This window comes from Populus trichocarpa, chromosome 1, assembly GCF_000002775.5.
Source record: "Populus trichocarpa isolate Nisqually-1 chromosome 1, P.trichocarpa_v4.1, whole genome shotgun sequence".
In the NCBI taxonomy this organism is placed as follows: Eukaryota; Viridiplantae; Streptophyta; class Magnoliopsida; order Malpighiales; family Salicaceae; genus Populus; species Populus trichocarpa.
Window position 1 is genome coordinate 16,515,859 of NC_037285.2, and position 12,026 is coordinate 16,527,884.

The window sequence follows — 12,026 nt, forward strand, 5'->3', positions numbered from 1 at the left end:
TGATGGACTTTGGGAATTAATATGGTCCTAAGCATATTCTTAAATGAATTATGCAATTGACTGTATTAAAAATAGATATGGTTGTAGATGAGATCTGACTCAAATTGTCTGCAGGTTGTGTTATGGATAACTTGAGATCTCCCGATATAGGGGAGACTCTGCCCAAATTTTGTTTGAGATTTTAGCAAGAGAAAAAATATATAGAAACCAATCACATAATGCTAATCTCTTAATACAAATCGTAGGATTGACAACCATCCTCTCAAAAAACCACCAACATCATTTTAACCCATTGGACAACAAATGTCCAAATTCATAACCCACAACTAAGCTAGAAACAGACTAAATTATTTCATTCATTGATTTTTATGGGATAAACACCTCCCACCATGCATGTTTCTTAAGGTTTATTGCATCCTTCTGAAATTTCAACGTACATATTCAGAATTTTAGCTTTCCTTTGGCAACCAGTTATTGTATACTGAACAAAAAATTAATTTTCATCTTTTAACTGCTTCATTGCAAATAGAATCTCCTCATTCTCTGGAAATAACATATAGAAGCAAATCAAATTATGCTAATTTCTTAATACACATAATGAACTTAACAACCATGCTATTAAAAAAAAACCAAGATCATTTTAACTTACTAGGAACTTGACCCTTAGTTCTAGGCTGATTTGTGTTGTCAGAAAAACTAATTTCTTTTGGAGATCAAAATAAATAAAACCTTAAAATGATTATTGAATGCTTAGACATGCAAATTCTGATCTTTATCTTCTAATTTCTCAAAGAACTTGGCACTGGAATTGTTGTGTACAGTCCTCTAGGACGGGGATTCTTTTCATCAGGGCCTAAGTTGGTTGAGAATCTTTCAGAGGGTGACTTCCGAAACGTTGCTGCTGTTCTTTGTGAATACCAAGTTGCTCACTGTAATACATGTGCTGTAAATAATCAATTGTGCCAGCATAAAATTTTTATAGTTTGGAAAAAAAAGGAATGTGATAAATTTTATCTTCTCCTTTGGTGGGTTACATATTGGTTAACTTACAGGCCTCATAATACTCTGCCTCTTCATTTTATGGAATGGTTTGCAGTCAAACTCTGTAAAAAAGAATTACTTGGAGAGTTCCGCTTTGAGATCATGAGATTTTAGTTAGTAGTTCCTTCATTGTTGCTTGATTCCAACAAATATGTTTTCCACCTTAAATTGATTCAATATTCTGATTCAAATAGCACCTGGATAGCTTATAAATCACAACCTTAATCCATACACACCCTAATACCCACCCGAAGCCTATTTTCCCATTTTCTAACCTGTCAATTCTGTTACAACTTGCAAACCATAGTATTTAGGTGTTGTAATTGAAGATCCTGCAACAGGTTCAATCAAATAAAACAATTAGTCAAGGGCTTTTGTTTGTCCCAAGTCCAAACAAAGAATTTTGCATGCGTAATGTTTTTGCTCGAATCTTTTGATTTCTCAGTTATGCACTAAACGGAGGTCTGGAGAAACACAAGCTCATGGGTAGAATACCTCTTTTTCTGATAGTCCGAATTCAATGCTTTTGGCTCCTTAAAGTCTGCCCACACACTTTATACCAAGGCAATTTCCAATGTTTGCACCCATAGAACCTGCATAGCATACATTATCATGATGAGTAATTAGAGAATATGCATATTGGCTTTTGATATTTTGCTGTATTATGGAAAATTTTGTCCTATTATCTTACAGCGAGCAATTAGGACATGATACAAATACATATGGAATGCCTTGCATAAACCGTACATCAATGATAATTTCCTTTTCGATGAGTTGTTATAAGCTTAGCATCTGAAATTTGTGTTTCAATCGCCTCAGCATCAGCCGAGGTTCCAAGCTTAAAATCTAGACCATAACAGACAATTATTTAAGCGGGTTAATAAAATCGCAGCAAGGAAACAATGCACCCCATCACAACTAGCATTGACCTGGGTACACCACCAGGGTGATGATGTCTGTCCAATTCCTGAAACTACCAAGATCGAAAACTTCAGCCAGAATATGGGGGCTTTGTCTGTCAAACTATCACCAGAAGAAATGGATGAACTCGAATTAATCGCCACTGTAGATGCTGTAAAGGGCAACAGATATGACGGTTCTATGTAGGAGTGGAAAGGCTGAAATTGTGCTTGCTGTTTCTATATGTGGGAAAACTAAGAAGCTTGGCAATACTTTAAAACTTTCAAGCTGTGTACCTACAAATAGGAAATTAGGAAGCTATATCATGGAGGAAAAGAATGCATAAATTCAGACCAATCAAATTCATTTAGGTCAATCAAATTCATAGCAACCCATCATCTTAGTTAATTAACCAACAAAAAAATCATTCCACTGGCTGCAATCCTTCCATGAGGTTTCATGTGCATGATTCCTTCATCAACCATCCTCATTTTGACTAATTCTATAGCAATTCCTTTATATTTCCATTTGTCTTTGCTAACAGGTTATTGTTACAGTGACAAATAAAGAAAATAAATAATAGAAGGCCAAGGAAGAAATATAACACCCTAAAGTAGCTCATCTATATCCCTTAGAAAGGTTATAGAACATCAAGAACCTATCCAGTAGTCCAAAGTCCAAACAGAAAAACACAAAATTCCTAAAATGATGCTCTAGCCCAAAAATAAGGGGAAGTTTTTAGTCAGACATATCACAAAGTGGACCAAATGTTTCTAAACAAGAAATGATTGCAAAATACAAATAGCAATTTCAAGAAACACATTCTTCTAAACAAATAGATTAATATGACATAGCATGGATGAATTCGACAAACATAGAGCAAGAAAAATGAAATTTCTAAAGCAGATAGATAAATAGAAGATAAGCTTCCATAAAACACACTAAGTTTTAATAAACTAATTTCAAACTGCAGCATTAGAACAAGAACAAACATCATGCTTAGAATGTCAATTTGCTGCAAACATGGTGCTTATATATTTCAAGATAATTATGTTTCCTTTCATGGAAGACTGCCATTTGCTAGGAGAATTTGTTGGGAGTGGTTATGCTTACCATGAAATCTTTTTTAATCAAATTTGTTGGGAGTAGTTAGGCATATAAAAAAAAAGTTTATCGTTATGGATTTCATTAGTTGTTGTTACAAGTCTTTGTTCATCAATTTATCAAAACAATTGCTGCATATGCTTTCTTCCACTTTTAGCTAACAAAGACCACAAGTTCTATCTATTTCATTTTTCCCTCTCTCTATGAACATGCATCTAAGTTTTCCTTCTCAATAATCTTTGATTGTTTTATCCTTTGCACTGTTTGTTTTCTCCTATTACATTAATATATATTTGCTTTTTCTTCATTTAATTTGACTCTTTTTACATTTCACATACCCATATTTCACACGTTTTTCGTTGTTATTTGTCTTCAAATATAAAGTCCTCATTGTATTATCTTCGTTACAAATGAATGTTGATTTCGCTTTTCTTAATGCATCTTTTCATATGTTTCAGGCAAATTTGTTTTCCCAAAGTTACTTTAAGGGTTCATTTGTTGCCTGTGACGATTTTTGCTTCGACGCTCATCTGTTCCCCTACAAAATTTGCTGGGCTATTAGTCAGGTTTGTTTCTTTCATGCGCTTCTTCAATATCATTCTTCTTATGCCTTTCATTCTTCTTTTTATGCTTACCTTTTTATATTCTGTTGAATGATTTGGTTGAATAAGGGTTGCACCTTCTTTTCTTCTGTAGCAATTATAGTTTAGGTTGAACTTTTAAATCAAATTGCCTGCTTTACTTTTATCATAATTTTTCCCCTTAAATGTTAACGCAACTTCTCATAAATACCTTGGCACAAGTTTATTCTTTCTATATTGTTTTTTCCTTTCTAACATTTGCATTCAAAATCAATTTTCACTTAAAGGCTTTATCATGACAAGTCGGCGCCAACGTCCACAACCCGACCATCACATACAATGTTATCCTTATCCAACGGCTATTTTTTATGATGATTCTTATCCTGTTACGGATGACATCTATCCTGTTATGGATGAGAGTTTTGTTGGCGTTTCTAGCTCTTTGGATATTGAAAGTGCCCACCAAAATCTTTTTCATCGTGATGCCCATATTGGCTTTCATTACGAAGATTCCTCCACAATTGCCTCATCGTCTTCTGGACCAAGTTTACGATCAAAAAGTCATGGAACTGAACATGCAAATATTATTACTCCTTTGTCTTCAGACAATTTGTCTTCTCTGGTATCAAACTGTCAAGCTAAAGATCAGCCAATTAATGTCCCCTCAATGATTCCTGACCAATATAATATCATCGGTCAATCTTCTTATCAAAAAAAAAGAAAACGTGAGCTATTTCAACATTCTTAATCCTTTCTTTAAATTCGATTTAGTTTCTAAATTCTTTTGATTTTAATCCTCTTTTTCTTTTTCAAATTTCTTTTCACCTCAGGAACCTTGGTTAAACCCCTTGATTTCGGTGATAAATCATGGAAATGTCACCATTGCAATGCTCTTTTTTGGCATGCAGAGCGTTTGGCACGTTCATCAAAGAAAAACCCCTCCTTTACATCATGTTGTGCTAATGGCAAAATCCAATTGCCTGCTGCTCCTAACACACCTCAATTTCTAGATGATCTTTTAAATCCTGACAAAGGTTCATTGTCCATCAAATTCCGGCATAACATTCGTGCTTATAATTCAATGTTTGCTTTCACTTCAATGGGAGCGCAGATTGATCATACTGTCAATTCTCAACCAGGGCCATATATATTTAAAATAAATGGACAATGTCATCATCTTATGGGATCATTAGTACCAATTGATGCTGAATCACCAAGATTTGCACAACTATACATCTTTGACACAGACAATGAAATTGCTAATCGACTACACCCTTTTAATAATGATAATTGTCAATCATCTTTAGATGAAAATGTTGTCAACAAACTTATTGACATGCTTGATTCTTCCAATGCATTGGTTAAATTGTTTCGTCAAGTTAGACATAGACTTAACAATGATGAATTCCCGAATTTCAAACTTCGTTTAATTGGGAAAAGAGATGGTGACTCAAAGCAATATGATGATCCTTCCTCTAATGATGTATGTGGTTTAATTGTTGGCGATATTGGAGAATCACAAACTGATAGAGATATTATTATTGAAGGTTATTCTAGAAATCTCCGCAGGATCTCTAAATTGCATCCAAAATTTATGTCTCTTCAGTATCCACTCTTATTTCCTTATGGTGAAGATGGCTATCATACTGACATTTTATTCACAAATCAAGAGCATTATACTCCTTCAAAACGTCAAAAAGTTACAATGCGAGCATATTATGCTTATGTCATTCAAGAAAGATTAGGAGATAGTAGTACACTTACCAAAGGCGGAAGACTTTATCAACAATTTTTAGTTGATGCATTTATGAATGTTGAACAAGAACGCCTTGATTTCATTCGCTCAAACCAAGAAAATCTGAGAACTGAATCTTATAAAGGTGTCCAAGACGCAGTTTTAAGAGGTGATGTTAATGGTTCAAGTACTGGAAAAATCATCCTCCCCTCTTCTTTAACTGGAAGCCCTAGATACATGATTAACAATTATCATGATGCAATGGCTATATGTCGTCATTATGGTAATCCTGACCTTTTTATTACATTCACTTGCAATGTCAATTGGCCTGAAATTCAAAGAGAAATTAAAAAAAGCCGAAATTATAAAGCTGAAGACAAACCTGACATAATTGGAAGAGTATTTCGATACAAACTTAATGATATGATTTCATTCATTAAATCAGGACAGCCCTTCGGGAAAACAATTGCTGGTATTTTTCTGTACTTATTATATTCCTCTTATTGTCTTTATTCAATGTAGTCTTTTTTAAAATTTCTTTTCCCACTTTGTAGATGTTTGTGCTATTGAATTCCAAAAAAGAGGCTTGCCGCACACTCATTTATTGATTTGGCTAGCTTCTGAATACAAATTTCGATCACCTCAGGATGTCGATTCAGTTATTTCGGCTGAACTGCCAAACAAAGCAGATGATCCTCATTGCTATGCAATTGTTTCAAAATTTATGCTGCATGGTCCATGCGGAATTGCTAGCCCAAAAGCCCAATGTATGAAGGGAAATCAATGTTCAAAAAAATTCCCTAAAAAGTTTAAGCAATCAACGGTTTTCGGTGAAAATGGCTTTGTGTTTTACAAGCGACGAAATTTCCCTGCGTCATTTGTTATGAAAAATGGAATTGCTCTCTCTAATTCCTATGTTGTCCCATACAACAAAGAGCTTCTAATCCGTTATAATGCTCATGTTAATGTTGAAATTTGTTGCCAATCAATGCTCATAAAATATCTTTTCAAATATGTTAGCAAAGGATCTGATAGGTGTCGAGCTGTTATTCAAGGTCAAACAAACGATGAGATTCAGGCTTATCTTAATTGTAGATTTGTTTGTCCTTATGAAGCTGTATGGCGACTCTTACAATTTCCAATCCATTCAAGAAACCCAGCAGTTGAAAGACTTCAAATACATTTGCCAATGCAACATTCTGTTGTTTTCTTTGGAAATCAAAACTTATCTTCTGTTTTAAGAAAAAATGGTCTCAATAAGACAATGCTCACAGGATGGTTTGATCAGAACAAAGAAGATGTTGAAGCAACACAGTTATATTACTCGCAATTTCCAAACAAATATGTTTGGGATGCTAGGCAGAAAGAATGGATTTACAGAACAAGAGGTTTTTCACTTGGACGTATAACATATGTGCATCCTGCTGCTGGCGAATTGTATTTCTTAAAGATGCTTTTAAATCATGTTAAAGGAGCTACAAGCTTTGAATATCTACGTTGTGTCTCTGGTATTGTTTATCCAACCTTTCAACTCGCCTGCAAAGCACTTGGTCTCCTTGATGATGGCAAAGAATGGGCTGAAGCTTTTTCAGAAGCTGTTTTAACTGCTTCCTCCTCACAACTTAGGCAACTATTTGTCAGTGTCACTCTATTTTGTCAAATTGCTAACCCCCAAGATTTGCTTGATCAATTTTGGCACACAATGCATGACGACATTAGAATCAAGCTATCATCTTTCTCCCCACATAATCTTCATTTCAGTGATAATGAACTTAAAAATTATGTTCTTTATGAACTTGAACAACTTTTCAATGCCTTGGCAACATCCCTCAAAGACTATAATTTACCACTGCCAAATGATCGTTTGATGTCTGAAATTAGAAATAATCTCCTTAGAGAAGAACTCAATTATGATATTTCTGAACTTCGAAGCAATAATGAAGCATCAATTTCATTACTTAACACATGCCAAAAGAAAATTTATGATCGAGTTATGGAATCAATTTCAAAAAATCAACAATCTCTTATTTTTGTTTACGGGCATGGTGGCACAGGGAAAACTTTTTTATGGCATTCACTTATTAATAGTATTAGATCAGAAGGGTTAATTGTTCTTGCTGTTGCATCATCAGGAATCGCATCTATTCTGCTCCCTGGTGGTCGCACAGCTCACTCAAGGTTTAAGATTCCTCTTGCTATAAATGAGAACTCAACATGTGAAATAAAAAAAAATACTCATCTTTCAAGGTTGATTGAAACGACAACACTTATTGTATGGGATGAAGCTCCTATGAATAATCGCTACTGTTTTGAAACATTGGATAGATCATTACGTGATATAATGGGCCAAACTGGTCATTCCAATCATAACCAACCTTTCGGTGGGAAATCTATTTTACTTGGTGGGGATTATCGTCAAATTCTCCCTGTTATACCTGGAGGAACAAAAGAAGATATTATTAATGCTTCCTTAAGTAGTTCACCACTCTGGCCAAAATTTGAAATCATGTTGCTAAAACAAAATATGAGATTGTCAATTGCTGGTCTTGGTTCAGATGAAATCAATGAAATTAAAACATTTGCTAAATGGATTCTTAAAATAGGTGACGGAGACCTTTGTGATATACCTTTTTTTGATGAACTTGATGAATCTTTGATTAAAATTCCATGTGATTTGCAACTACATACCTCTGGTGATCCAATTAAAGCTATGGTTTCAGCTATTTATCCCAGCATTGAACAACCTGCTCTTGAACCATTTTACTTTAAAGAAAGAGCTATTATCACACCAAAAAACATTACTGTTACTGAAATCAATAATTTCATACTTGGAGTTACACATGGTCCTCAACGCATTTATCTTAGCAATGATTCTGTTGATGCATCTTCCAGTGATAACGACAATATAAACTTATTATATCCATTGGAATTTATAAACCAACTTGAGTTCAGTGGTGTTCCTTCGCACATTCTTGCTTTGAAAATAGGAGCGCCAATTATGTTGCTGAGGAATCTGAGTCCAATGATAGGCTTATGTAATGGAACACGACTAATCATCACACAACTTGCTGATAGAGTTATTGAAGCTCAAATTATAACAGGCTCACACATTGGTGACCGAGTTTTTATACCAAGGATCATCTTCCCAATTAATGATGACAAATGCCCATTTACAATCAAACGAAGACAATTTCCAATACGATTATGCTATGCTATGACAATCAATAAAAGTCAAGGACAATCATTAAAATTTGTTGGTGTTTTCTTAAAGGAGCAAGTTTTTGCACATGGCCAACTATATGTCGCTCTTTCAAGAGTTACATCTAAAAAAGGTTTAAAAATCATTTCATGTGACCAAGAAGGAAAACAGCTTGATTATGCTAAAAATATTGTCTACAAAGATGTCCTCAATTTATTGCCCAAAGGTCTTTTTCCCATTCAAAATGATTTCTAATTTCTTCAATTCTAGCTTAATTCTTTTATATCCATATTGTCAACTATTTTTCAGCTATTTGTTTTCATTTATGTGCATCTTCTTTAATTTTTGCAACCTATTTGTTATTTGTTAAAGATGTATGCGCATTATTTTAATATTGCCTTCATCATCCACATCAGCTTATTTTTGCTTTTATTCTGCAGATTGATGGCGGTGCCTTTGAAAAATATCAAGAAATATCTTTTTTATCCATTGATCCAAGCCAGAGTTTGTCGTGTTTGGATGCCAATGCAAAATGGACACACAAGTAGCTTCAACTGTCTTTTGGTTGACCACCAGGTTCTCAAATTTCACACACTATTTACTCAACAATTTTTCCTGTTTTATACTTAGATGTCCTCTATAAAGTTCATCATCTTATTTACTTTTAACTTGATATCATTTATAATTTATAATCATATGTTTCTCTGCATATATGTTTGTTTGTTTTCTTACAATTTTCCTTGAGAATATATATATAGATCATCTTAATTCCTTTCCATGTATAAATTACATTAAATACGCTACCATCCGTATTTAGATTTTCTTCGCATGTTGTCATAATTTCTTTTTCCATTAAATACACTATCTTATTAGCATTCATCAATTTCAACCATGTCTTAATAATTCTAATATTGTTTTTCTACACATTTTTGCATCGTAGAGCGGAGCTATACAAGGATCATCCAAAGCAAGAGATGCAGAATTTTTCAGTCTCAACATAATCGAAGGTTCCTATATTGAGATTAAAGACTTCTACACCTACGAAAATCGAGCTGCTAATATTGTTGTTGATCATGAGGCAATTATTGACTTAAAGTCTGATACCAAGATAATGCATCTTGATTCTGTTAAACATGATGTGCCGCGATACCATTTCAACCTCACTGACTTTGCACATGTCTTAACCAAAGGCAGAGGATCAAGAGTTCTTACAGGTATGACAAAGATTTTTTTATTGAAAATGGCAAAAAAATGCATTATTTCACTAACCTTTCAATTATTCTAGATGTTCTGGGTCGACTTAAAGGAATCCAGCCAATTGAAAAGATATTAGTTCAAGGTCACAGACTTGAAGATAAAAAAGAGTTCATCATTGAGAATATAAGGTATTTCCACTGCTAAAATTGCATTTCTAACTTATGTTTTCCATTGTTTTATCTAAAAATTCCAAGTTTCAAACAGAGGAGAAGATCTCCGACTTACTTTATGGGGAGACGTTGCTCGAAGCTTTGATGATAATATCGTTAATGCGCAAGAATCTCCCATAATTGTTGTCTTTGCCGGGTTTCGAGTTACAGAATTCCGAGGTTTGCTGTGTTGTTTTTAATACGATGGCATCAAACCATTTTTGGCTTTGTTGCCCAATTGTAATTTTTTCTCATTCATATTTGTTACTTCTTTTTCTCTTACTTGCATTCAGGTGCAGCAAATTTAACTGGGACTGCTGCATCACTTTGGTATTTCAATCCAAATATTCCAGAAGTTCTGCCATATAAGCAATTGTAAACCCCTCTTACTCTAAAAAAATTTTCCATTTCATTTTTGCTTAAGCAATAAATATTTATTGTTAACTATTTGAAATTCTATTTAATTCAGTTATAGCCAGGTGCCGCATGATGTCCATAAACTTCCTCCATCTTTGAATGCTGTTGTGTCATTGGATCAACAAATAAATGAAAACCGGAAAACAATTAAAGAGATCTTATGCATGGATCCACATCAACATAAGGTTTCATTGCTGATGCTTATGCGTATTCTTTTAACTGTATTTTTTAATTTCTATTCTCACTTCTGCTTTTATCAACGCAGAATATGCGATTCACTTGCATGGCATCTATTACTGATTATGATCTCTTTAATGGGTGGTGGTCCAAAACATGCCCAAAATGCACTAAAACACTCTCAGGACCATCAGACAACCTCAGATGCTTTGAACATGGAACTCCAGACTCTGCACCAATTCCATCGTAAAAAAAATCAATGCCCACATTATTGTTTCGTATAGATTTATTTCTTCATGAAATTAATACATTTATATTTTACTCCATTACAAATAACTATTGATGTCTTGGTGCAGGTTTAAAGTGAACTGCATTGTAACTGATGACAAAGATGTCACAAACTTCTTCTTATCTGGAAAAACTGCTGAAAACTTTTTCAACGCCTCAGCACATCATCTGGTTTATGACAAGAAATATGTTGATCCTTATACAGTCCCACCACAAATGACTGAAGTATTGAACAAGATGAAAATCTTTCAACTACGATTCGGGGCTTATAAATCAGCAATCAACAGATGTGACATCTTTGTTACAAATGTTTTTGACGAAGGCATCAAACAGTCTTCAGAGATTCAATCAGAACAATTTCGTGCTAGGTCCTCAACCACTCCTACAACCATTACTATTGAAGACTCATCAATAGTTCAAGCGGACACGCTTACTCCAATAACACCACCTGACAGCACTCCACCATCTCAACAACAAGAAGACAGTTACCGCCTAAAGGCTAAGAAAAGTTTAGATTTCACCGATCCTCATTCAGAAAAAATGTAAGTTTCGTTTTATTACACATATATTTATATTCTCATATTCAATACTTTTAATCATTGCTAAACAATTTCATGCCTTTACTTTCATGCATCACCTGCATTCCCTATAAATAAACTTCCTTATAAAATAATATTCTCTGTTCCTTAATTTTGCAGTCATCTAAAACAGAAATCAATCATTCTCGATGAAGAAGATGAACCACCAACTAAAAGAAACAAAAACAACCTTTCTCCATCATCAGAGGTCGTTTTGCACACCAATTATGCATTCTTAATTTTTGTTACTTAAAACACATATGCATTCTTAGTTTTTGTTACTGAAGTTCATTCAAAATGCATGATACATTCAATATATATACTATATGATTAGCTTTGAATTTTTTGAACAATGCAACTGAGGATGCATGATTATTATTAAACTTACTTAAAAAGGCATAATACACTGATGATTGATGTTTCTTTTTCTTATAGATGCACACTGATGATTTTTTCTCTTCTGCAATTGACATTATTGCCTAAATTGTTTTTATTATTGTTAAAATTGTGTATTAATTGTTTTACTATATCTTATAATGGACTTTAGGAATGAATATAATCCTTAACATATTCTAGATTGAATTATGCAATTGATTGTAT

General features: G+C 33.8%; 2 protein-coding genes across 2 annotated transcripts; both read left to right on the forward strand.

The window, feature by feature from the left end:
* Positions 1-3,921: 3,921 nt before the first annotated feature.
* Positions 3,922-10,345, forward strand: LOC127905468 (uncharacterized). Its single transcript, XM_052453861.1, has 7 exons — positions 3,922-4,321; positions 4,535-5,833; positions 5,916-8,482; positions 9,501-9,774; positions 9,846-9,945; positions 10,022-10,146; positions 10,260-10,345. The coding sequence occupies exons 1-7, from the start codon at positions 3,922-3,924 to the stop codon at positions 10,343-10,345; spliced, it is 4,851 nt and encodes a 1,616-aa protein (XP_052309821.1).
* A 202-nt stretch (positions 10,346-10,547) lies between these two features.
* LOC127905469 (uncharacterized) lies at positions 10,548-11,394 on the forward strand. Its single transcript, XM_052453906.1, has 3 exons — positions 10,548-10,568; positions 10,649-10,806; positions 10,917-11,394. The coding sequence occupies exons 1-3, from the start codon at positions 10,548-10,550 to the stop codon at positions 11,392-11,394; spliced, it is 657 nt and encodes a 218-aa protein (XP_052309866.1).
* Positions 11,395-12,026: the final 632 nt, after the last annotated feature.